This window comes from Pseudophryne corroboree, chromosome 4 (genome assembly GCF_028390025.1).
Source record: "Pseudophryne corroboree isolate aPseCor3 chromosome 4, aPseCor3.hap2, whole genome shotgun sequence".
Classification (NCBI taxonomy): Eukaryota; Metazoa; Chordata; class Amphibia; order Anura; family Myobatrachidae; genus Pseudophryne; species Pseudophryne corroboree.
In genome coordinates, this window is record NC_086447.1 from 412,919,026 (window position 1) to 412,946,085 (window position 27,060).

At 45.9% G+C, this 27,060-nt stretch overlaps 1 protein-coding gene across 1 annotated transcript in view; it reads right to left on the minus strand.

The window, feature by feature from the left end:
- The window catches only part of ASRGL1 (asparaginase and isoaspartyl peptidase 1), a 345,756-nt gene that overhangs the window by 195,006 nt on the left and 123,690 nt on the right, over positions 1–27,060 (minus strand). The window contains exon 2 of the mRNA XM_063916789.1: positions 4,634–4,825. Coding sequence (XP_063772859.1) covers positions 4,634–4,820 — 187 coding nt within the window. The 5' untranslated portion in view covers positions 4,821–4,825. The remainder of the gene's footprint in view (positions 1–4,633; positions 4,826–27,060) is intronic.

The following is a 27,060-nucleotide window of genomic DNA, read 5'->3' on the forward strand; positions in this document are numbered from 1 at the left end:
GTATATACAGACTTCAGGATAGTCTCCTGCTTTTTATCAGCAGGCTCCTTCAAAGTGGCCGTATCCCAAGACGGCAGTGCCACCTTTTTTGAGAAACGTGTGAGCGCCTTATCCACCCTAAGGGGATATCTCCCAACGTGACCTATCCTCTGGCGGGAAAGGGTACGCCAGCAGTAACTTTTTAGAAATTACCATTTTCTTATCGGGGGAACCCACGCTCTTTACACACTTCATTCACTCATCTGATGGGGGAACAAAACACTGGCTGCTTTTTCTCCCCAAACATAAAACCCCTTTTATGTGGTACTTGGGTTCATGTCAGAAATGTGTAACACATTTTTCATTGCCGAGATCATGCAACGGATGTTCCTAGTGGATTTTGTATATGTCTCAACCTCGTCGACACTGGAGTCAGACTCCGTGCCGACATCTTTGTCTGCCATCTGAGGTAACCCTGATGGCCTTTGAGACGCCTGGGCAGGCGCGGGCTGAGAAGCCGGCTGTCCCACAGCTGTTACGTCATCCAGCCTTTTATGTAAGGAGTTGACATTGTCGGTTAATACCTTCCACCTATCCATCCACTCTGGTGTCGGCCCCACAGGGGGCGACATCCCATTTATCGGCCTCTGCTCAGCCTCCACGTAACCTTCCTCATCCAACATGTCGACACAGCCGTACCGACACACCGCACACACACAGGGAATGCTCTGACTGAGGACAGGACCCCACAAAGTCCTTTGGGGAGACAGAGAGAGAGTATGCCAGCACACACCAGAGCGCTATATAATGCAGGGATTAACACTATAACTGAGTGATTTTTCCCCCAATAGCTGCTTGTATACACATATTGCGCCTAAATTTAGTGCCCCCCCTCTCTTTTTAACCCTTTGAGCCTGAAAACTACAGGGGAGAGCCTGGGGAGCTGTCTTCCAGCTGCACTGTGAAGAAAAAATGGCGCCAGTGTGCTGAGGGAGATAGCCCCGCCCCTTTTTCAGCTGACTTTTCTCCCGCTTTTTTCATGGATTCTGGCAGGGGTAATTTATCACATATATAGCCCTGGGACTATATATTGTGATGATTTGCCAGCCAAGGTATATTATATTGCCCTCAGGGCGCCCCCCCCCCCCAGCGCCCTGCACCCATCAGTGACCGGAGTATGAGGTGTGCATGAGGAGCAATGGCGCACAGCTGCAGTGCTGTGCGCTACCTTGTTGAAGACAGAAGTCTTCTGCCGCCGATTTTCCAGAACACTTCTTGCTTCTGGCTCTGTAAGGGGGCCGGCGGCGCGGCTCCGGGACCGAACATCGAGGTCGGGTCCTGTGGTCGATCCCTCTGGAGCTAATGGTGTCCAGTAGCCTAAGAAGCCCAAGCTACCACCAGTTAGGTAGGTTCGCTTCTTCTCCCCTTAGTCCCTCGCTGCAGTGAGTCTGTTGCCAGCAGATCTCACTGTAAAATAAAAAACCTAAAATATACTTTCTTTCTAGGTGCTCAGGAGAGCCCCTAGTGTGCATCCAGCTCAGCCGGGCACAAGATTCTAACTGAGGTCTGGAGGAGGGTCATAGTGGGAGGAGCCAGTGCACACCAGGTAGTCCTAAAGCTTTCTTTAGTTGTGCCCAGTCTCCTGTGGAGCCGCTATTCCCCATGGTCCTTACGGAGTCCCAGCATCCACTTAGGACGTCAGAGAAACTAAGGCATCCAGCCGATCCCCAAACAACGCATCGCCCTTGTACGGGAGAGTCTCCATATTTCTTTTGGAGTCTGCATCTGCATTCCATTGGCGAATCCACAATGCCCTACGTGCTGTAATCGCCATGGTAGCGGCTCTTGATCCCAAGACACCAATATCTTTTATGGCTTCCAGCATGTAAGCTGCAGCGTCCTTGATATGACCTAACGTTAGGAGTATCTCGTCTTTATCTATCGTGTCAATGTCTGTTGACAAGTTTTCTGACCACTTTTATATAGCACTACTCACCCACGCACAGGCAATGGTAGGTCTGAGTAATATCCCATTAATAACATAAACAGATTTCAAAGTTGTCTCTAACTTGCGGTCTGCCGGCTCCTTTAATGAAGGCATCCCAGGCGCAGGGAGAATCACCTTTTTTGTTAACCTTGACAGGGCACTGTCTAAAATGGGGGGTGACTCCCACCTTTTCCTGTCCTCTGCAGGGAAAGGGATAAGCTGCCTGAATTCTTTTGGGAATCTGGAATTTCTTTTCAGGGTTTGTCCAGACTCCTTCAAAGAGTCTGTTCAGTTCATAAGATGGAGGGAAAGTTACATCAGGTTTCTTTTCTTTATTAAAGTAAGCCTTCTCCTGTGGTAAAGGAGGGGGCTCTATAACCTCTAACACCTGCCTGATAGCAACAATCATGTATTAAATGCCTTTTGCTAATTATGGATCAATTCCCTTGGAATCACTAGTGTCGACACAGGAATCAGAGTCCGTGTCGGTATCATTCTGTACGACTTGTGCAAATTACCTTTTTTGTGAACCAGAGGGGTCCACTGTGGATGAAAAGGCAGGATTATTAAAAATCACGTCTTCCACGGATTTTCTCCAGTTTTCTGCATGAGACTCATTATCTAATCTCTTACTAATATGATTCACACTATCACGTAATTCTTTCACCCACTCAGGCTCGTGCTGCGACGGTAGCGCCACCACATTACATCCTTGTGTCCCTAAAATGGCTTCCTCAGGGGAAGAGCTCCCCACCTCAGACATGTCACACACGTGCAAAATCACACCACAGACACTCCGGGGGGCTACTGGAGACAGACCCACAGTAAAGTCTGTCAGAGGAACACAGAAAGGAATTGCCAGTTCACAGCTCAGCGCCAAAATAAAAATCCCTGTGTATCTTCTTTTATACACAGAGACCTTTCAAGCGCTTATATATTGCCAATAATAGGTTTGAGCACCTAAATATTACACTCCCCCCCCCCCCTTTTTTTTGTACCCTGATACTTGTTCAGACGTGGAGAGGAGGATCAGCGTGTCTTCCCCTGCTGCTGCTATGAGGAAATGGTGCCGAAAAGTGTGCTGGCTGCCTGAGGAAGAAGCTCCGCTCCCTGTAATGGCGTGCTCCCCCTAAGGCTTTACATACAATATTTATATTGGCGGGGGTGTAGGACAATGAAAAAAACAAAGTATGCTACCTTTTGCCAGGGAGAGAAGGATTCATGCTGCTCAGGGCTCCCGCCCCCCCACCCCCACCCGTCCGTTTGAACACACCCCATCCAAATCTAACTCTCTCTGCACAGATTATATCTGCACCCCCTCCCCCCCAGTGCACATGGTTTTGCCCAACTGCTAACAAATTTGCTGCTGCGATCAACTCTGAATTACCCCCTAAGTGAGATGGAGAGAGTGCTTGTGCAGTGCTATTTATTCACCTTTATTTAGTTAGCAGGTTTGTGACCGCACTAATCCCACATTCCACTAAATAGGATGAAGGAAATGCAATTAAAAATGTTTTTACTGTGGGCCTTATTCAGCTGCAGACGCAGCTACAATGTGATCGCATTCTCCAAGAGTTCCGTCCAGTACCCACATGCAGAGTTTGCACTGTGCATGCAGGGAAATGCATTCGCATCTCAGCAATGCGAACGCCTTTGCCTGATTGACGGGCAGAGGCGGCATTGCAGGGCGGTGCGGCTTAAACAAGGGCGGGTTTGGGCTGGTTTCAGGGCAGATGCGTGACGTCACAGGCGGCCGCTGCAATTGGAAACATGGCCGTTCTGCGTCTGCAAGGCTGCGCAGGCAGGGAGGCATCCCTAATTCAGCGATGTGATCACAACTGAATTGACACTGGATCACTGACTGCCATTTCCATGCTGGGTGGCACCCAGCATGCGATTGCAAGCTGTTGCAGTTTTGATAATTTAGCAAAACTGCAATTGATGCTGAATAGGGTCCAATATACAAATAGGCACCAGCGAATGCTTGCAGCAGTTACACAAGTCAGCATTTCTCAGCATAACAGCTCACCGTAAAAGTTAATGCCCTAATGGGGTATCCCTGCTTCTTGGCAGGCTCCTATTCCTGGTTTCTATCCAGTGACAGCGTTGACAGCCACAGCGCTTCAGGGAGCTGGCCGGGCTCTGTTGTGTGGAGTAGAACCCTCAGGCTGCGGCATTAGCTCTGCAAATGTGCAGCTGCAGGCCAGTAATCTTAGGTGGCCCAATATGCCATCAGCCCAGAGGGCAGACGCATCTCGGCCGAGCCTACCCCTGCAACAGAGGGAATAGGAGCGGAGTGAAACAGTGCGGTACCACACTCAGCATGCAGTGGCAGATGGCAAGATTATGGTGTACCTATGCAAGACCTGGAACCAACTACAGGTAGCCTTCCACCACCACCTTGTTTTTATTCAATTCCACCCAACTGCACCCGAGGCTACTACCGACCCCCCTGGATCGTTCCAGCACTCCCCAGGGGGCAGCATCGCCCACTTTGGGAAACTCTGATCTAGATAAATGCATAAGAGAGTTAAATGAACATACTAACTGTAGGATAACTAGTGAACCCATCGTTGACAGTGACATGTGACCAAAACATGGAATCTAACCTCCATTGTCTTCTATACATTATTTTTGTTCTTTAAGCATGTGGGAGCAAACATTCACCTGCATTGAATTGTGGATCATCTTCTAACACAACCACAGCTTCTTCTACCGCAGTCATTGCATCACCTCCATTTTTTAGAATATCGTAACCTCGTAGAGCAGCTCTCTTAACTCCAGAACAACGACCTTCTGCTTTCTCCTTCCTGATTGCTCCAGCACCGCCATGGACAACAATAACTGGTTTCATAATTACTAGAGGCACAATGTAAAATACATAATTAGAATCACTGCACAGTACATGTTACCATCACCTTAATAGTTACATAGGATAGAAAGCAGAGGCATAGCCAGAACTTTGTGGGCCCCATAGCAACATATTGAAGGGGCCCCTGTTCCAATGCTTCCTGAGAGACACCTCTCCACAGCAGATATTAATTTTATGTCCCATAATAGTACCCTAGTTCATTTTCTGAACCATAGTAGAGTCCTATTTAATATTATGCCCTATAGTAGTGCCCTAGTTTAATTTTATGAATCATTGTAGTTCCCAACTTAACATGATGTCACATTGTAGGGCAGCCAGTACACACTATGACACATACTGGGGGAGATGTATTAAGCCTGGAGAAGTGATAAAGCAATGATAAGTGCAAGGTGATAACGCACCAGCCAATCAGCTCCAATATGTAAATTGACAGGAGCTTACTGGCTGGCGCGTTATCACCTTGCACTTATCACTCCTCCAGGCTTACTATATCTGCCCCAGTATCCCCAATTCACATTATTGCATACAGTGTACCAGTTCATATTATTTCACATTACAGTGCTCCCAGTTCATATTGTGCCACATCAGAGTGCCCCAGTTCTTATTGTGTAACATTATAGTGCCTTCCATATTACAATGAGCAGATCAGATTATGACACGTTACAGTGCCTCCTTACCATTACAACATCATACTCCTTTCACTGAAAATGTAATTTAACACAATTCAGACTGGGCAATAGATCTGACCCAACTGCTTAGCAGGCAAATCTGGGAAATTGGTATGCAACTTTATAACCTGGGTCTGGGGCCCTCTAAGGCTCTGGGCCCTATAGCAATAGCACCTCTTGCACCCACTATATATACGCCCATGACAGAAAGTATAGTCACATGGGTATCTCCACCACAAACACACCCCACAGTAATATATCAGTGACACAGTATATATTATTTTATATTACTAATAAGGATTCCAAAGATAGAATAGCACCATATCCATAAAAACGGGATCCCTGCTGTAGGAGGGACGCTCCTTTACACCACTGTGTCAGCACTGCACAGAATATTCTACCATATTCTACATACACTGAAGGGTTGGGTACAAGATATCGACCGTCAGGATGCTGGCTGTCACAATACTGACAACGGCATTTCGACTGCCATAATGCAGACAAAAACAAGCCAATAAACTAACCAACCCCCCCAACACACACACACACACACACACACACACACACACACACACACACACACACAGTTTATCCCTAAGCCTCCTTTCCCACAGCCTAACTGGCAACCTGTACATCGGGATGTCAACTACATCCAGCACTGAAGTATATTTCATGCTTACTTGTGAATTAGTAAAAGAGTACTGACAAATGGCACTTTACATACAATGAAGAAGCTAACAAAATAAGGAGTAAGCAGCCTTCAATGACAATACATCCTAATTGTTGAATGGATAGCTAATATTTTACTATTAGTTCCTTTTAGTGAAGCTCGTAACTTATCACATCTTCAGTTTTATTTGCCATACATGGTTACTAATTTATTACAAATATACATCATACTCCTAGGCTGACCATGAGGTATTGTAGTCTGAAAAGGTTAATGCTAAGCAGACTTTGCCATTCACTTTCCCTCAAGGTACCAGGTGACTACTTATACCATTAATTCATTACACTACTAACTTTTAACTTCCTGCCATCACCATGTGGAATACTATAACTAAGGTCAACCTGACACAAAGTTACTAAAGTAAACTGTACATTTCGATCCTATAGATCTCAACAAGACAATACTTAAGATAAATAGTTGAAAGAAAGCCTATTCTAGGCCCTAAATCTGAGCTCAGACAGAATTCATTTATTAATATAATACAGTCACAGTTTTTATTTAATATTCTTACAGAAATACTGTATGTTAAAGAGTACACGATGGGAAAAAATGTGATTATAAAAGAAAAATACTAGTATATACTAGAAATGTGCACCGGAAATTTTTCGGATTTTGTGTTTTGGTTTTGGATTCGGTTCCGCGGCCGTGTTTTGGATTCGAACGCGTTTTGGCAAAACCTCCCTGAAATTTTTTTGGGGGATTCGGGTGTTTTTTTTTCAAAAAACCCTCAAAAACAGCTTAAATCATAGAATGTGGGGGTTATTTTGATCCTATAGTATTATTAACCTCAATAACCATAATTTCCACTAATTTCCAGTCTATTCTGAACACCTCACAATATTATTTTTAGTCCTAAAATTTGCACAGAGGTCGCTGGATGACTAAGCTAAGCGACCCAAGTGGGCGGCACAAACACCTGGCCTATCTAGGAGTGGCACTGCAGTGTCAGACAGGATGGCACTTAAAAAAAATTGTCCCCAAACATCACATGATGCAAAGATAAATAATAACAAAACAAAAAAAGAGGTGCAACATGGAATTGTCCTTGGGCCCTCACACCTACCCTTATGTTGTATAAGCAGGACATGCACACTTTAACAAACCCATCATTTCAGCCACAGGGTCTGCCACACGACTGTGGCTGAAATGACTGGTCGGTTTGGGCCCCCACCAAAAAAAGAAGCAATCAAGCTCTCCTTGCTCAAACTGGCTCTACAGAGGCAAGATGTCCACATCATCATCCTCCGATTCCTCAACCCTTTCACTGTGTACATCCCCCTCCTCACAGAGTGTTCATTCATCCCCACTGTAAAACATCATCTCAGGTCCCTGTGTACTTTCTGGAGGCAACTGATGGTGAATGTCTCCACGGAGGAATTGATAATAATTCATTTTGATGAACATCATCTTCTCTAGTGATGAGCGGGTTCGGTTCCTCGGAATCCGAACCCCCCCGAACTTCAGCCTTTTTACACGGATCCGAGGCAGACTCGGATCTTCCCGCCTTGCTCGGCTAACCCGAGCGCGTCCGAACGTCATCATCCCGCTGTCGGATTCTCGCGAGGCTCGTATTCTATCGCGAGACTCGGATTCTATATAAGGAGCCGCGCGTCGCCGCCATTTTCACACGTGCATTGAGATTCATAGGGAGAGGACGTGGCTGGCGTCCTCTCCATTTAGATTAGAAGAGAGAGAGTGAGACACTTGATTTACTGGAGCTTAGGAGTACTCAGAGAGTGCAGAGTTTACTAGTGACTGACCAGTGACCACCAGTGCAGTTTTATTATATTATTATTTAATATAATCCGTTCTCTGCCTGAAAAAAAACGATACACAGTGACACAGTAACAGTATACCATATCTGTGCTCAGCCTCAGTGTGCTGCATCATCTATGTATATCTGACTGTGCTGAGTGCTCACACAGCTTAATTGTGGGGGAGACTGGGGAGCAGTAGCAGGAGTACATATTATTTAACAGTGCACACTTTTGCTGCCAGAGTGCCACTGCCAGTGTGACTGACCAGTGACCACTGTCTGACCACCAGTATATTGTGATTGTCTGCCTGAAAAAGTTAAACACTCGTCGTGTGGTGTTTTTATTCTATAAACGCATTCTGCTGACAGTGTCCAGCAGGTCCGTCATTAATTATATAATATATACCTGTCCGGCTGCAGTAGTGATATATATATATATTTTATATCATTATCATCCAGTCTATATTAGCAGCAGACGCAGTACGGTAGTCCACGGCTGTAGCTACCTCTGTGTCGGCAGTCGCTCGTCCATCCATAATTGTATACCACCTACCTGTGGTGTTTTTTTTTTTTCTATCTTCTTGATACTAGTAGCTTACTTTAGGAGTCTGCAGTGCTGACAGTGTCCAGCAGGTCCGTCATTATAATATATACCTGTCCGGCTGCAGTAGTGATATATATATATTTTTTATATCATTATCATCCAGTCTATATTAGCAGCAGACGCAGTACGGTAGTCCACGGCTGTAGCTACCTCTGTGTCGGCAGTCGCTCGTCCATCCATAATTGTATACCACCTACCTGTGGTGTTTTTATTTTTCTATCTTCTTGATACTAGTAGCTTACTTTAGGAGTCTGCAGTGCTGACAGTGTCCAGCAGGTCCGTCATTATATAATATATACCTGTCCGGCTGCAGTAGTGATATATATATATTTTTTATATCATTATCATCCAGTCTATATTAGCAGCAGACGCAGTACGGTAGTCCACGGCTGTAGCTACCTCTGTGTCGGCAGTCGCTCGTCCATCCATAAGTATACTAGTATCCATCCATCTCCATTGTTTACCTGAGGTGCCTTTTAGTTGTGCCTATTAAAATATGGAGAACAAAAATGTTGAGGTTCCAAAAATAGGGAAAGATCAAGATCGACTTCCACCTCGTGCTGAAGCTGCTGCCACTAGTCATGGCCGAGACGATGAAATGCCAGCAACGTCGTCTGCCAAGGCCGATGCCCAATGTCATAGTACAGAGCATGTAAAATCCAAAACACCAAATATCAGTAAAAAAAGGACTCAAAAATCTAAAATAAAATTGTCGGAGGAGAAGCGTAAACTTGCCAATATGCCATTTACCACACGGAGTGGCAAGGAACGGCTGAGGCCCTGGCCTATGTTCATGGCTAGTGGTTCAGCTTCACATGAGGATGGAAGCACTCAGCCTCTCGCTAGAAAAATGAAAAGACTCAAGCTGGCAAAAGCACAGCAAAGAACTGTGCATTCTTCGAAATCACAAATCCACAAGGAGAGTCCAATTGTGTCGTTTGCGATGCCAGACCTTCCCAACACTGGACGTGAAGAGCATGCGCCTTCCACCATTTGCACGCCCCCTGCAAGTGCTGGAAGGAGCACCCGCAGTCCAGTTCCTGATAGTCAGATTGAAGATGTCAGTTTTGAAGTACACCAGGATGAGGAGGATATGGGTGTTGCTGGCGCTGGGGAGGAAATTGACCAGGAGGATTCTGATAGTGAGGTGGTTTGTTTAAGTCAGGCACCCGGGGAGACACCTGTTGTCCGTGGGAGGAATAGGGCCATTGACATGCCTGGTGAAAATACCAAAAAAATCAGCTCTTCGGTGTGGAAGTATTTCAACAGAAATGCGGACAACATTTGTCAAGCCGTGTGTTGCCTTTGTCAAGCTGTAATAAGTAGTAGGGGTAAGGACGTTAACCACCTCGGAACATCCTCCCTTATACGTCACCTGCAGCGCATTCATCATAAGTCAGTGACAAGTTCAAAAACTTTGGGCGACAGCGGAAGCAGTCCACTGACCAGTAAATCCCTTCCTCTTGTAACCAAGATCACGCAAACCACCCCACCAACTCCCTCAGTGTCAATTTCCTCCTTCCCCAGGAATGCCAATAGTCCTGCAGGCCATGTCACTGGCAATTCTGACGAGTCCTCTCCTGCCTGGGATTCCTCCGATGCATCCTTGCGTGTAACGCCTACTGCTGCTGGCGCTGCTGTTGTTGCTGCTGGGAGTCGATGGTCATCCCAGAGGGGAAGTCGTACTCGTAAGACCACTTTTACTACTTCCACCAAGCAATTGACTGTCCAACAGTCCTTTGCGAGGAAGATGAAATATCACAGCAGTCATCCTGCTGCAAAGCGGATAACTCAGGCCTTGGCATCCTAGGCGGTGAGAAACGTGGTTCCGGTATCCATCATTACTGCAGAGCCAACTAGAGACTTGTTGGAGGTACTGTGTCCCCGGTACCAAATACCATCTAGGTTCCATTTCTCTAGGCAGGCGATACCGAAAATGTACACAGACCTCAGAAAAAGACTCACCAGTGTCCTAAAAAATGCAGTTGTACCCAATGTCCACTTAACCACGGATATGTGGACAAGTGGAGCAGGGCAGGCTCTTGACTATATGACTGTGACAGCCCACTGGGTAGATGTATGGACTCCCGCCGCAAGAACAGCAGCGGCGGCACCAGTAGCAGCATCTCGCAAACGCCAACTCTTTCCTAGGCAGGCTACGCTTTGTATCACCGCTTTCCAGAATACGCACACAGCTAAAAACCTCTTACGGAAACTGAGGAAGATCATCGCAGAATGGCTTACCCCAATTGGACTCTCCTGTGGATTTGTGGCATCGGACAACGCCAGCAATATTGTGTGTGCATTAAATCTGGGCAAATTCCAGCACGTCCCATGTTTTGCACATACCTTGAATTTGGTGGTGCAGAATTATTTAAAAAACGAGAGGGGCGTGCAAGAGATGCTGTCGGTGGCCAGAAGAATTGCGGGACACTTTCGGCGTACAGGCACCACGTACAGAAGACTGGAGCACCACCAAAAACGCCTGAACCTGCCCTGCCATCATCTGAAGCAAGAAGTGGTAACGAGGTGGAATTCAACCCTCTATATGCTTCAGAGGTTGGAGGAGCAGCAAAAGGCCATTCAAGCCTATACAACTGAGCACGATATAGGAGGTGGAATGCACCTGTCTCAAGCGCAGTGGAGAATGATTTCAACGTTGTGCAAGGTTCTGCAACCTTTTGAACTTGCCACACGTGAAGTCAGTTCAGACACTGCCAGCCTGAGTCAGGTCATTCCCCTCATCAGGCTTTTGCAGAAGAAGCTGGAGACATTGAAGGAGGAGCTAACACAGAGCGATTCCGCTAGGCATGTGGGACTTGTGGATGGAGCCCTTAATTCGCTTAACAAGGATTCACGGGTGGTCAATCTGTTGAAATCAGAGCACTACATTTTGGCCACCGTGCTCGATCCTAGATTTAAAACCTACCTTGGATCTCTCTTTCCGGCAGACACAAGTCTGCTGGGGTTCAAAGAACTGCTGGTGAGAAAATTGTCAAGTCAAGCGGAACGCGACCTGTCAACATCTCCTCCTTCACATTCTCTCGCAACTGGGGGTGCGAGGAAAAGGCTCAGAATTCCGAGCCCACCCGCTGGCGGTGATGCAGGGCAGTCTGGAGCGACTGCTGATGCTGACATCTGGTCCGGACTGAAGGACCTGACAACGATTACGGACATGTCGTCTACTGTCACTGCATATGATTCTCTCCCCATTGAAAGAATGGTGGTGGATTATATGAGTGACCGCATCCAAGTAGGCACGTCAGACAGTCCGTACTTATACTGGCAGGAAAAAGAGGCAATTTGGAGGCCCTTGCACAAACTGGCTTTATTCTACCTAAGTTGCCCTCCCACAAGTGTGTACTCCGAAAGAGTGTTTAGTGCCGCCGCTCACCTTGTCAGCAATCGGCGTACGAGGTTACATCCAGAAAATGTGGAGAAGATGATGTTCATTAAAATGAATTATAATCAATTCCTCCGTGGAGACATTGACCAGCAGCAATTGCCTCCACAAAGTACACAGGGAGCTGAGATGGTGGATTCCAGTGGGGACGAATTGATAATCTGTGAGGAGGGGGATGTACACGGTGATATATCGGAGGATGATGATGAGGTGGACATCTTGCCTCTGTAGAGCCAGTTTGTGCAAGGAGAGATTAATTGCTTCTTTTTTGGTGGGGGTCCAAACCAACCCGTCATTTCAGTCACAGTCGTGTGGCAGACCCTGTCACTGAAATGATGGGTTGGTTAAAGTGTGCATGTCCTGTTTATACAACATAAGGGTGGGTGGGAGGGCCCAAGGACAATTCCATCTTGCACCTCTTTTTTCTTTCATTTTTCTTTGCGTCATGTGCTGTTTGGGGGGTGTTTTTTGGAAGGGACATCCTGCGTGACACTGCAGTGCCACTCCTAGATGGGCCAAGTGTTTGTGTCGGCCACTTGGGTCGCTTATCTTACTCACACAGCTACCTCATTGCGCCTCTTTTTTTCTTTGCGTCATGTGCTGTTTGGGGAGTGTTTTTTGGAAGGGCCATCCTGCGTGACACTGCAGTGCCACTGCTAGATGGGCCAGGTGTTTGTGTCGGCCACTTGGGTCGCTGAGCTTAGTCATCCAGCGACCTCGGTGCAAATTTTAGGACTAAAAATAATATTGTGAGGTGTGAGGTGTTCAGAATAGACTGAAAATGAGTGGAAATAATGGTTATTGAGGTTAATAATACTTTGGGATCAAAATGACCCCCAAATTCTATGATTTAAGCTGTTTTTTAGGGTTTTTTGAAAAAAAAAACCGAATCCAAAACACATCCGAATCCGACAAAAAAAATTCGGTGAGGTTTTGCCAAAACGCGTTCGAACCCAAAACACGGCCGTGGAACCGAACCCAAAACCAAAACACAAAACCCGAAAAATTTCCGGTGCTCATCACTAATCTTCTCCACATTTTCTGGAAGTAACCTCGTACGCCGATCGCTGACAAGGTGACCGGCTGCACTAAACACTCTTTCAGAGTACACACTGGAGGGGGGCAACTTAGGTAGAATAAAGCCAGTTTGTGCAAGGGTCTCCAAATTGCCTCTTTTTCCTGCCAGTATACGTACAGACTGTCTGACGTGCCTACTTGGATGCTGTCACTCATATAATCCTCCACCATTCTTTCAATGGTGACAGAATCATATGCAGTGACAGTAGACGACATGTCAGTAATCATTGGCAGGTCCTTCAGTCCGGGCCAAGTGTCAGCACTCGCTCCAGACTGCCCTGCATCATCGCCAGCGGGTGGGCTCGGAATTCTTAACCTTTTCCTCGCAGCCTCAGTTGCGGGAGAATGTGAAGGAAGAGCTGTTGACGGGTCACAATCCGCTTGAGTTGACAAGTGTCTCACCAGCAGGTCTTTGAACATCTGCAGACTTGTGTCTGCCGGAAAGAGAGATACAACGTAGGCTTTAAACCTAGGATCGAGCACGGCGGCCAAAATGTAGTGCTCTGATTTCAACAGATTGACCACCCGTGAATCCTGGTTAAGCGAATTAAGGGCTCCATCCACAAGTACCACATGCCTAGCGGAATCGCTCCATTTTAGCTCCTCCTTCAATCTCTCCAGCTGCTTCTGCAAAAGCCTGATGAGGGGAATGACCTGACTCAGGCTGGCAGTGTCTGAACTGACTTCACGTGTGGCAATTTCAAAGGGTTGCAGAACCTTGCACAATGTTGAAATCATTCTCCACTGCGCTTGAGTCAGGTGCATTCCCCCTTCTTTGCCTATATCGTAGGCAGATGTATAGGCTTGAATAGCCTTTTGCTGCTCCTCCATCCAGCATATAGAGCAGTGTTTCCCAACCGCGGTCCTCAAGGCACACTAACAGTCCTGGTTTTAGTGATATCCAGGCTTGAACACAGGTGACTTAATTAGTAGCTCAGTTATTTTGATTTAACCATCAGTGCTGAAGCCTGGATATCACTAAAACCTGCACTGTTGGTGTGCCTTGAGGACCGCGGTTGGGAATGCCTGATATAGAGGGTTGAATTCCACCTCGTTACCACCTCTTGCTTCAGATGATGGCGGGGCAGGTTCAGGAGTGTTTGCTGGTGCTCCAGTCTTCGGCACGCGGTGGCTGAATGCCGAAAGTGGCCCGCAATTCTTCGGGCTACCGACAGCATCCTTTGCACGCCCCTGATGTTTTTAAAAAAATCTGCACCACCAAATTCAATGTATGTGCAAAACATGGGACATGCTGGAATTTGCCCACATGTAATGCACGCACAATATTGGTGGTGTTGTCCGATGCCACAAATCCCCAGGAGAGTCCAATTGGGGTAAGCCAATCTGCGATGATGTTCCTCAGTTTCCGTAAGAGGTTGTCAGCTGTGTGCCTCTATGGAAAGCGGTGATACAAAGCGTAGCCTGCCTAGGAACGAGTTAGCGTTTGCGAGATGCTGCTACTGGTGCCGCCGCTGCTGTTCTTGCTGCGGGAGGCAATACATCTACCCAGTGGGCTGTCACATTCATATAGTCCTGAGTCTGCCCTGCTCCACTTGTCCACATGTCCATGGTTAAGTGGACATTGGGTACAACTGCATTTTTTAGGATACTGGTGAGTCTTTTTCTGACGTTTGTGTACATTCTCGGTATCGCCTGCCTAGAGAAGTGGAACCTAGATGGTATTTGGTACCGGGGACACACTAGCTGAAGAAATTCTCTAAGCCCCTGTGAACTAACACCGGATACCGGATGCACGTCTAACACCAACACAGCTGCCAAGGCCTGAGTTATCCGCTTTGCAGCAGGATGACTGCTGTGATATTTCATCTTCCTCGCAAAGGACTGTTGGACAGTCAATTGCTTACTGGAAGTAGTACAAGTGGTCTTCCGACTTCCCCTCTGGGATAACGATCGACTCCCAGCAGCAACAACAGCAGCGGCAGCAGCAGTAGGCGTTACACTCAAGGATCCATCGGACGAATCCCAGTTAGGAGAGGACTATTGGCGTTCCTGTCTAAGGAGGAAATTGACACTGAGGGAGTTTGTGGTGTGGTTAGCAGGAGCTTGGGTACAAGAGGAAGGGATTTAGTTGTCAGTGGACTGCTTCCGCTGTCACCCAAAGTTTTTAAACTTGTCAATGACTTCTGATGAATGCGCTCCAGGTGACGTATAAGGGAGGATGTTCCTATGTGGTTAACGTCCTTACCCCTACTTATTACAGCTTGACAAAGGCAACACACGGCTTGACACCTGTTGTCCGCATTTCTGTTAAAATAATTCCACACCGAAGAGGTGATTTATTTTGTAATTTGACCAGGCATGTCAATGGCCATATTCATCCCACGGACAACAGGCGTCTCCCCGGGTGCCTGACTAAAACAAACCACCTCACCATCAGAATCCTCCTTGTCAATTTCCTCCTCAGCGCCAGCAACACCCATATCCTCATCCTGGTGTACTTCAACAGTGACATCTTCAATTTGACTATCAGGAACTGGACTGTGGGTGCTCCTTCCAGCACTTGCAGGGGGCGTGCAAATGGTGGAAGGAGCCACCTCTTCCCATCCAGTGTTGGGAAGGTCAGGCATCGCAACAGCCGACACAATTAGACTCTCCTTGGGGATTTGTGATTTAGAAGAACGCACAGTTCTTTGCTGTGCTTTTGCCATCTTAACTCTTTTCAGTTTTCTAGCGGGAGGATGAGTGCTTCCATCCTCATGTGAAGCTGAACCATTAGCCATGAACATAGGCCAGGGCCTCAGCCGTTCCTTGCCACTCGGTGTCGTAAATGGCATACTGGCAAGTTTACGCTTCTCCTCAGGCACTTTTAATTTAGATTTTTGGGTCATTTTACTGAACTTTTGTTTTTTGGATTTTACATGCTCTCTACTATGACATTGGGCATCGGCCTTGGCAGACGACGTTGATGGCACTGAATCGTCTCTGCCATGACTAGTGGCAACAGCTTCAGCACTAGGTGGAAGTGGATCTTGATCTTTCCCTATTTCACCCTCCACATTTTTGTTCTCCATTTTTTAATGTGTGGAATTATATGCCAGTAATATTATTACATCAATAGCAATGGCCTACTGCACTGTACAACTATATACTGTTGGTCAACAAAATGCTGCACTGTACTACTATATATACTGCTCACAAAAATGCAGCACAGATATGGAATGGATATTTGCAGTGACACAGAGCTGCAAGATACAGCAATGGCCTACTGTACTGTACAACTATATACTGTTGGTCACCAAAATGCTGCACTGTACTACTATATATACTGCTCAGAAAAATGCTGCACAGATATGGAATGGATACGTGCAGTGACACGGAGCTGCAAGATACAGCAATGGCCTACTGTACTGTACAACTATATACTGTTGGTCACCAAAATGCTGCACTGTACTACTATATATACTGCTCACAAAAATGCAGCACAGATATGGAATGGATACTTGCAGTGACACAGAGCTGCAAGATACAGCAATGGCCTACTGTACTGTACAACTATATACTGTTGGTCACCAAAATGCAGCACACTGACCACAGATATTTGCAGCACACTGAGCACAGATATGGAGCTTTTCAGGCAGAGAACGTAGATATTTGCAGCACACTGAGCACAGATATTTGCAGAACACTGAGCACAGATATGGAGCTTTTCAGGCAAAGAACGTAGCCACGTCCTCTCCATTCAATCTCCAATGCACGAGTGAAAATGGCGGCGACGCGCGGCTCTTTATATAGAATACGAATCTTGCAAGAATCCGACAGTGGGATGATGACGTTCGGCCGTGTTCGAGTTAACCGAGCAAGGCGGGAAGATCCGAGGCTGCCTCGGACCCGTGTAAAATAGGTGAAGTTCGGGGGGGTTCGGATCTCGACGAACCGAACCCGCTCATCTCTAGTATATACTAGTGTCTTGTAACTATGGAAAATCTAGTGACCACAGGGGATTCTCTTGTTCCTTCAAAAATTAAATATACAGTATTTCTAAAAATGTCTGTCATAGTTAAAATAGGAAATGGCTAGTGCAGCCTTGGATTGGGTGTTCATGTGCTTCACAGTGGCTTGTAATAGCACTCAGGGCCTGGTTTGGAGTCACAAGCACTGCTGCTGTCAGACTCAGCGGAATGATTATTTTTCTTCTGCGCTTGCATCTAAAGGTGGGTACACACTGGCCGATATATCGGCCGCTCTCTTGAAATGCCGATATATCGAGGGTCCGTCGGCCAGTGTGTACGGCAGATACGTCTGTGAACTCAGTCTTTCAGACGTATTGCGTCGGTCCCGCAGCACAGCCGACGGCTAATATATCTACCAATATATTGGCTCGTCGCTGTGTGTGTACGACCGCCCGTACACATGCTGCGGCAGCCGGCGGTGATTGACAGCTGAACTGGGCGGACGTGTGTACACGCCCGCCCAGTTCATGACGTCAGTCCCCGACGGATCGGGCAGTGTGTATGCTCAACAGACTGCCCGATCCGTCCATAGATATATCTGCCCATCAATTGATGGGCAGAAATATCTACCAGTGTGTACCCACCTTAAGTCGATGTCCTGATTGTGTTCGTAGTTGCGATTTTACACTATTACATTGTGTGCACCATCTGCAAGATGTTCATGTAACGTAAGTTATAATTATACATGACATTTAAATTGGTGGACAACAACTCACAAAACATTTGTAGAGAAAGAGATATGGAGTCTTAAGGTGGGTACATACTATGCGATATGCTCCATGAGTGATATCGCATAGCGTTTTCCATTCCGGACCAGGCCGCCAACATAGTGCATACACACTATTCAATATTGCAAGCACAGTGACGGCATGCCGCATTTGACGATAGCGTCAGATTGAGCTGCGTTACAGCCGACAGCAGGGGTCGTTAACGTCCCCTGGGAGGGTTCATCGTCTAGTGCTGGCAGCATACACATTGGGCAATATTGTAAACAATGACGCTCAGGAGGGTAAAAATTAACAATATTGTTTACAAAATTGCCTAGTGTGTACCCACCATTAGAAAACCACAGAAAAAGACAAAATGTCCAAATTGATTAACAAACCGTAAGGCCTACTATATGGAGCATTGTTGGGTGCTTCATCAGATGCTTGCAGCAGAGAACAGTCAGACAGGCTCTTTTAAGGAGCCAAGATATGCATAAACTTCAATCTACAATATTAGTAATCACAATGATTACCTAGCCCATAGGGTATTGTACGGTTGGCTTTAATGATTTGTTCTGGCTGCAAGATCTCATGCAATGGACATAATGCTTTTGTGATAGATAACAGAGCTTTCTACTGTCTCAAACTCTGGGACATTAAAAACATTTTATCAGGGCTCAACAAACCCCAGGGGCTACATCACCATGGCAACCAGATTTTGCTACCTGGCGACCAGGGCCGAGCCGACCATTATGTCGGGTACGCGGCTGAGGAGGGCACCGGGCAGCCATGGAGATAGACAGCACCAGCATTTCAAATGGGACACCGGCCACAAGCCAATCAGGAGAAGCGGCTCCTGACTGACAGACCACGAGCTCCAATTTGTTTGCAAGCCGACGCTACATTTGAAATGGCAGCTGGCCTGCTACTGACCACCCACTGTTCTGCCTGTCTGTCCCCATCCCACCTACACCCCTTTACCTGGTTCCCGACTGGAGCCGCTGCTGCTCCGCATTCCTGCTGCTGGATCCCTAACTGGAAGACATCCTGCAGACAGCCCATCTGGGAGCCACACTTCCCTGCATCTCCCCTGTGACTGGGCTTTCATTATCAGAGTGGCTCCTGCTGCTCTCCTACTGCAGCCTCCACAGTGCGGGACCCTCATTATAAGTTGTTAGCCCACAGTGAGCACCAGTAATGTACCACCTGTTTTTCTTTTTTCTGTGAATCTGGCTTTTTCACTGTATTTGCTATGCATCTTGTTTCAGTGATTATTAAGATCTGTGGCAGCTCTGGGAGGGTAGCTGCACAGCAACGTTTTTGGCTCCTACACTGCCATCCTGGCTCCTAAAACTAAAACAACCCACATTTCAAGGTATGTTGCTGCTATCATATCTTCATTACTTATTTATTTATTTATTTGTTTATTTATTACCAGGTACTACTTATATGATATACTGATTACGAATACAAGGTGTAGAGTCAACCACATTATTGTGTAAATATTGGCATGTAAAACATTTAGATTTTTTTTATAACATTTTTGTAACATCTGGTGGATCAGACTGAAATATTGGGCACATCGTCTAGTGTCGACCCTTGAACGACTGAATGCAGGTGAATGCGGCCATGAACAATATATCGCGGCCGGGTACACACATCGTCCAGTGTGCACCCTGGCTGTACATTAAGTCCATAAGGTGCATCGGGGGCTTCACCATATAATCCCGCCCACTGACTCAGTCAAATCAGTTCTTTTCACAGCGATTAGGCAGGAGCATCAGGTAGAAACCTATTTAGGCGATAAGAACACACATACACACCCTTCCATACAAGAGGGAAAAGGTTTTAGTGATTGTCAAGATCCTCAAATCAGGTGCGTCAGGGTGGGACCCCTGTGGATACCTGTGGACATAAGAGAAATCACGTTATCAACGGTAAGTTCTTACCATAACGTCTATTTCTCTGGCTGGGTCCATAGCATTATCCACAGGATAACATTGGGATTCCCAAAGCCAGTTTTAGTGGTGGGGACGCTCCTGATTACACAGGAGGACCTTTCGCCCGAAGTCTGCATCATGATAGGCAAAAGGATCCAAGGCATAATGTCTAATGAATGTGTTTATGGAAGACCATGTGGCTGCCTTACAAATCTGTTCTGCTGAAGCACCCTGTTGTGCTGCCCAAGAAGGACCTACCTTACGTGTAGAGTGAGCAGAGACATTAGCCAGAGTAGGGATATCTGCATGAAAATAAGCTTCTGATATTACCATTCGGAGACATCTCGCCAGCGTCTGTTTACTAGCAGGCCTTCCTCTTCTATGAAATCCGTAGAGGATGAAGAGAGAATCTGTTTTCCTGATGGCACTAGTACGATCTATGTAAATTCTTAAAGCTCGTACTACGTCCAGCGACGCTTCTCCCACAGAAAGTCCCGATACCTGAAAAGCTGGGACTACAATCTCTTCATTCAGGTGAAACTTTGACACCACCTTTGGAAGATAAACAGATCTCGTTCTGAGAACTGCTCTGTCTGGAAAAAAAACTTAGGAAAGGAGAATTACACGACAATGCTCCTAAATCTGACACTCTTCTGGCTGACGCCATTGCTAGTAAAAAAAAAAACTTTAGCCGTTAACCATTTAAGATCTGCTCTCTTAAGCGGTTCAAATGGAGGACCGTGGAGGAATTTAAGAACTATATTCAAATCCCAGGTAGCTGCAGGAGGAACAAATGGAGGTTGAATATGTACAACTCCCTGAAAGAAAGTACGTACATCCTGTAAATCAGCAATCTTTCGCTGAAACCATACAGTTAATGCTGATACTTGAACTCTCAAGGAAGCCGCTTTCAAACCTTTATCTAATCCTGCTTGAAGGAAATCCAAAATCATAGATACTTTAAAAGATCTTGGATTCAAACTTTTTCCAGTACACCAATGAATATAGGCTTGCCATATTCTATGATACACACGAGCTGAAGAAGGCTTTCTTGCTCTAAGCATAGTTTGGATTACTTGTTTCGAAAATCCTCTAGCTTCTAAGATAGAGGTTTCAACAGCCACGCCGTCAAAGACAGACAATCCAGATGACTGTGACAACAAGTACCCTGCATTAGCAGATCTGGACGTTGAGGGAACAGTATCGGTGCTTTCACGGACATCCTCAGAAGATCTGTGTACCAATGCCTTCTTGGCCAAGCTGGAGCTATTAGAATTATTGCTCCCTTTGCTTGCTTTATTTTTCTTGCTACTCTGGGTAACAGAGATATTGGAGGGAACAGACACGCCAGATGAAATTTCCATTCTACTGACAGTGCGTCTACAAGGACCGCTCCGGGATCCTTTGTTCTTGATCCGTACTTCGGAACTTTGTTGTTTAGACGAGACGCCATGAGGTCTATCTCTGGTAGACCCCATCTGTTCACTGGTGTCTGAAACACTTCTGGGTTTAATGTCCATTCGGTTTCCTGAATGGTGTGTCGACTGAGAAAATCCACTTCCCAGTTCAGTACATCTGGGACAAATACTGCTGACAATGCTGGAAGATGGAGTTCCGCCCATGTTAGAATGGGAATTACTTCCTCCATCAATCTTTTGCTGTGAGTTCCTCCTTGATGATTGAGGTACGCTACTGCTGTCGCATTGTCTGAGCGAATCTGGACCGGTATTCCTTGCAGACTGTCCTTTGCCTGTACTAGAGCCATATAAATGGCCCTTATTTCCAATAGATTTATTGGCAGGCGACTTTCCCTTCCGGTCCATTTTCCCTGGAACCAAAGGCTTCCGAGTACCATGCCCCAGCCTTGCAGGCTGGCATCTGTTGTCAGGACTTGCCATTCTTTTATCCAAAAGGGTCTCCCCTAGTTTAAATGGTCTGTCTGTAGCCACCACGCTAGAGACCTTTTTACGTTTACTGGAAACTTTATCATCTGCTTTTTTATTGTCTGACGATTTCCGTTCCATTTGGTCAGAATAAGGTGCTGCAATGGTCTGGAGTGGAACTGCGCATATTCCACCATGTCGAAGGTTGATACCATCAGACCCAACAGTCGCATTGCTACATGGACTGACATTGTCTTCCTGAGTCATGACCTGCACCTTGACCATCTTTTTCTCTGGTAAGAAAACTCTCTGTAGATCTGAATCCAACATGGCCCCCAAATGGACCATCCGCTGTGACGGATTCAGACACGACTTTTCCCAATTTATGAGCCACCCATGTCTCTGTAAACAAACTATTGTCTGTTGAAGATGGCTCAGAAGTAACTCCTGCGATTGTGCTAGGATTAACAGGTCGTCGAGGTATGGGAATATTCTTATCCCTTGCTTGCGGAGATAAGATGCCATAATCACCATAATCTTGGTAAACACCCTGGGTGCTGTTGCTAGCCCGAAGGGCAAGGCTTGGAACTGAAAATGTTCCTGGAGGATGGCAAACCTGAGATAACACTGATGCGACAGTGCTATAGGCAAGCATCCTGTACATCCAGAGATACCATGTAATCTCCCGGTTCCATAGCTAACATTATGGAGCGTAATGTCTCCATGTGGAACCTTGGGATCCAAATGTATTTGTTTAACATTTTCAGAATGAGAATTGGTTATGACATGACCCATTTGGCTTCTGGATCAGAAATAGATTAGAGTAAAACCCCTGTCCCCTTTGTGATGGAGGTATTGGGACAATCACACCTGACTGCAGTAATTTTTGGACTGCTTCTTGCAGGGCATTGGCCTTCGACTCTATACGAGACGGGCTGGTGCAAAAATACCTTTGAGGAGGCTGCCTCCTGAATGGGAACCCATACCCCTGAGATACCACCTTCTGCACCCAAGCATCTGTTGTCGACTGTTGCCATATGTGTGCAAAATGAAGGAGTCGGCCCCCAACCCTGGAATCCTCCATGCGGAGGCCCGTCTCTTCAGGCTGATGGTTTCTGTTCAGGCTTGGAAGCTGGCTTTCTTCTAGCCCATTGCTATCTGCCCCTGGCCGATCTATTGGACTGGGGCTGCTTAGACTCTGCTTTGGCTTTCGCTTTGCCATCGAAATGGGCGAAACTTTGAACCCGTTGAACTAGGGTTATAAGTAGCCAGAAATCTGACCTTCTTTGATTCAGCCTCAGATTCTAGGATATCAGATAATCGTTTTCCAAACAATATCTTACCAATGAAAGGCAATGCTTCCAATTCTTTCTTGGATTCTGCATCTGCTTTCCAGGTACGTAGCCAAACTGCTCTACGAGCGGCTATTGTCAAGGCTGAAGCTTTAGAAGCAACTGTATCCATATCAATTGCTGCTTCTTCCAAGTATTGGGCAGATTGTCTTAAACGGCTTAAAAGATCCTCTTGCTCCCTATTAGGAGAAGAGAGGCCAATCTCTAGTTCCTCTATCCATTCGCCCATTGCCTTTGCTACCCAGGCCGAAGCCATAGCAGGTCTTACCACTGCTCCTACTAGAGAAAATAAGTTTTTCAAGAAACTATGTACCCCTTCTGTCTCTGACATCATTTAGTGAGGTAGATGACAGTGGTAAAGCAGATTTATGCACAAGTCGCAGTACATGCGCATTTACTTTTGGAGGAACTTCTCTATTCGAACAATCCACAGCTGGAAATGGATAATAAGAATTCCATCTTTTCGGAATCTTATACTTTTACTGGGCGTCGCCCAAGACTCATCCATCATTTCGGTCAGCTCATCTGACGCTGGGAATTCAGTTTTCACTGTCTTTGTTCGTTTAAACACAGGTGCTTTAGATTTTAACACTGTCTTGGCTGGCTCTTCCAAGGAGAGAACAGCCTTCACAGCGTCAATAAGTTCAGCTACATCCTCTAAACTAAAACTCTGCGACTGATCATTATACAGAGTATTTGAATATACTGTATCATCATCTGTTGTATCATCTTGTGTAGTCTGCCACATAGACTTATCTGTCTTAGTCTTACCTGTCCCTTGGTTACTTGTAGAGGCTACTGGAACCAAGCCGTAGGAAGGGAGCTGCATGTATGGGTTAATAGTGTAACCTAACCCCTGAGGTGGTGCTGCCGGAGTTAACCTATCTGCTATGGAAGACAAAGTCTTTGCGAACATATTCCATGGTGGCTCTGTTGGTTGTTGAACCAAATCCTGTTTTTTACTTTGCTGATAAGCAAAACAGTTCGCACACAACCCCTCATAAGTGACCAGCTGGTTCATACCAATTAACCCTGTCTTACAAGATAAGCATGTTAGGGATATAGGAGTGCCTGATAAATTCTCCTCGTCACTTTTGCAGCTCACAGACATGGTAATATTCTGTTAATGACTACACAATTTGTGACTGAAAATCACCTATATATGGATATATAGAAGTGAGATCAGTCTGACCACAACCGTGCACCTGATTTGAAGGTCAGAACAGAACTGACGACAGAGAAAAGTCAGCACACATACTAGCAGTCAGTCACATGTTAAGGCATTAGACATTGTCATATGAGAATACAACCCCCTTAACAACTTACAAGTAAGTAGGAAAATTGTACTTCTGTCTTAACTGGTTCTTTTTCAAACATAACATGCAGAAAACACAGTAATATACAGATCTCATATGCAATATGTACTAAAAATTAACAATTCACACTAACAAGTAGAGAGAATTTTTAGTACTGTATACCCTTCCTCCGTAGAGCGGGATACAGGGAGACTCACCACACTTCCATATCCAAGCATATGCGCTCGTAAGACGCTGAGTGGATTCAGACGCTACTGATGTACACTACCGCTTCTGAAAACTGATGAAGGACACAGTCGCTCACTGACGGACACAGATGCTCAGCGACTTCCACGTGTATGCAGACGCTAAGGCCTGCGACTCGGTCTAGGCGGGATCTCTAGTGTACATAACCGCAGCGTCTAAGCTGCGACCGAGTACCCTCGTGGTAGCGTCTGAGACGGAAGTGAGGTCATTCAGTTCATGGACGGGAGATGCGCGGAAACTGGTCATGAACTTGGAGGAGGGACTGCCAGGAGAGCGTCTGATTCCCCCCGTTGACTTAAACTTTAAGGATCGCGGCCTCAACCTAGTCCTGGCGCCTATGATCGCTAGAGCGTAGCGCTGTCGCACTCGAGGTGTTCGGCGCAGCAACACAGTTTGTAGTCTCCACCAATACAGTGTAGCTGTGTCCGGACCCCCATAGTAAGAGGAAATCCATAGACTTAGCTTCTCCCCATGCTCCGGCCACAGCCTGGTTACGTCTGCTGGACCCACTAGAACATCCGACACAGACGCCCGTCGAGACAGCACTGTACCGCGAAGGTTTAAATGTTTAAGGTTTAAAGGTTTTACCGCGGATGGTTTAAGTGAAAAAAATCAATTGGAATATGCTGCTGTAGTTTATGCATCAGATTGTGCAGTTAGAATTTTTTGATTTCTGTATTTTATGTAGTTGCTTTTTCCATTTATGTGTATTTGTGGCTTATTTTTTATGTTGTTTGTATATATTGTGTGTATTTATTTTTTGTATTGATGTCTTTTTACTGATGACTCTGTTCCTGCCTTGTTTTCAGCTCCTCCGCCCCCGTGGTACTAGCATGCGTCTCTTCCTGCTTCTGAAATGCAGTCCGGAGTCAGGTGGAACGCAGGATGGGGTCCCCTAGGCGACGGCCGGAAACGGAGGCGGATGTGAAGTGACGTATGCGGAAGCGGGTCCGGAGATGCGTGCGTGGACGAGGAGGACACCGGCGTCAGCGGCATTCGGGTATTTAGGAGGGTAAGTGTAAGTTAATGTTTGTGTACTGCTGTTGTTTTGTCCTGACGACGGGGCTTTGAGCCCCGAAACGTTGACAGTTGGGAATAGAAGTTTTTTGCTACATTGTCTCTGAGTGCCGTTCTTGGTTGGAGCTATATATATATTGTATCCTTTTCGTTTATTATAGCAGTATGTTATTAATCCAATAGCAACATTGTGTCTTCTGAGCCATTATAATCATCATTTAGCAATTGCAGAAATTTCATACAAAGACACTGCTGCAGCAGATGTAACATATTCAGTGAATTCAGTGAAAACCTTTAAAGTGATAGTTGTTGGGCATCAGTGTAGTATGCAATCATACACTTTCTTCTCATCATAGAGCACATGTGTAACAATTGTCAGAACAATGGTTAGAAGCAGTTTAACATGGAATAAATACCTCCTGTAGTTGATTCAGTCTTCAACTTGAAGAATTTGCTGCAAGCAATTACTGTGTACTAGTGTAGTGCAATCATAAATCACATATGCTACAAAATATATCAGGCAGACTTCAGTCTATGGGAGTCATTCTGACCCGTTCACACGCTGCTTTTTTTCGCAGCTGTGCGAACGGGTCCAAACTGCGCATGCACGCAGCCGCCAATGCACGTCGTTGCCCGGCGACGGCCATTGCCAGGCAGCGACGGAAAATTCGAGGGAACCGTTCGCCACAGCAAATGGTAGAAGATTGACAGCAGGAATGCGTAACTGGGAGGCAACTGGGAGTGGTGAGGCAAACGCAGGTGTGTCCAGGTGTTTAAAAAAATGGTTTGTCAGTTCCGCACTAGCTGTGTACAGTAAAGCCACATTTAAATATAGAGAAATCTGAAAATGACCAATACAAATGGTGCCAATATCCAAATCTTTTGAAAGCACCTTGTTTATTGGTGGTGCTCCCAAAAAACTTTTGTAGATTAACTACATATAATGGAAAAAGGACAAGACAAAAGAAATCCTTTTCGGGAGCACTCTTATTTGAAAATGGTAATGATAATTAATCAATATATAGTGAAAATGATATGATGATGAATGATCTAAAGCTTAACTTTTATTCTGTTCCATTAAAATATCGACCTAAATGGTCCAAATATATTTAAATATCTATTATTTAAAATAGAAGAGAGAAAAGTGAGGTGAAATATAGATTAGGTGGATAGGAGTGAGCAGATTAGAACTGCCCCACCAGTGTTTTCACATGAAGATATAGGTGGTCATCTTAGTGATATCCACAGTGCCTGGTATTCCTAAGCGGTCCCCCTTCAAAGTACTAACCAGGTCTATCCTATCAGCTTCCGAGATAGAGGATCGGGCTACTCTCAGGATAGTACGACCTTGAATAGTGAAGATGACCATCTTCACTATTCAAGGTCGTACTATCCTGAGAGTAGCCCTATCGTACTATCCTGAGAGTATCTTCATGTGAAAACACTGGTGGGGCAGTTCTGCTCACTCCTATCCACCTAATCTATATTTCACCTCACTTTTCTCTCTTCTATTTTAAAAAGGATTTCTTTTGTCTTGTCCTTTTTCCATTATGTG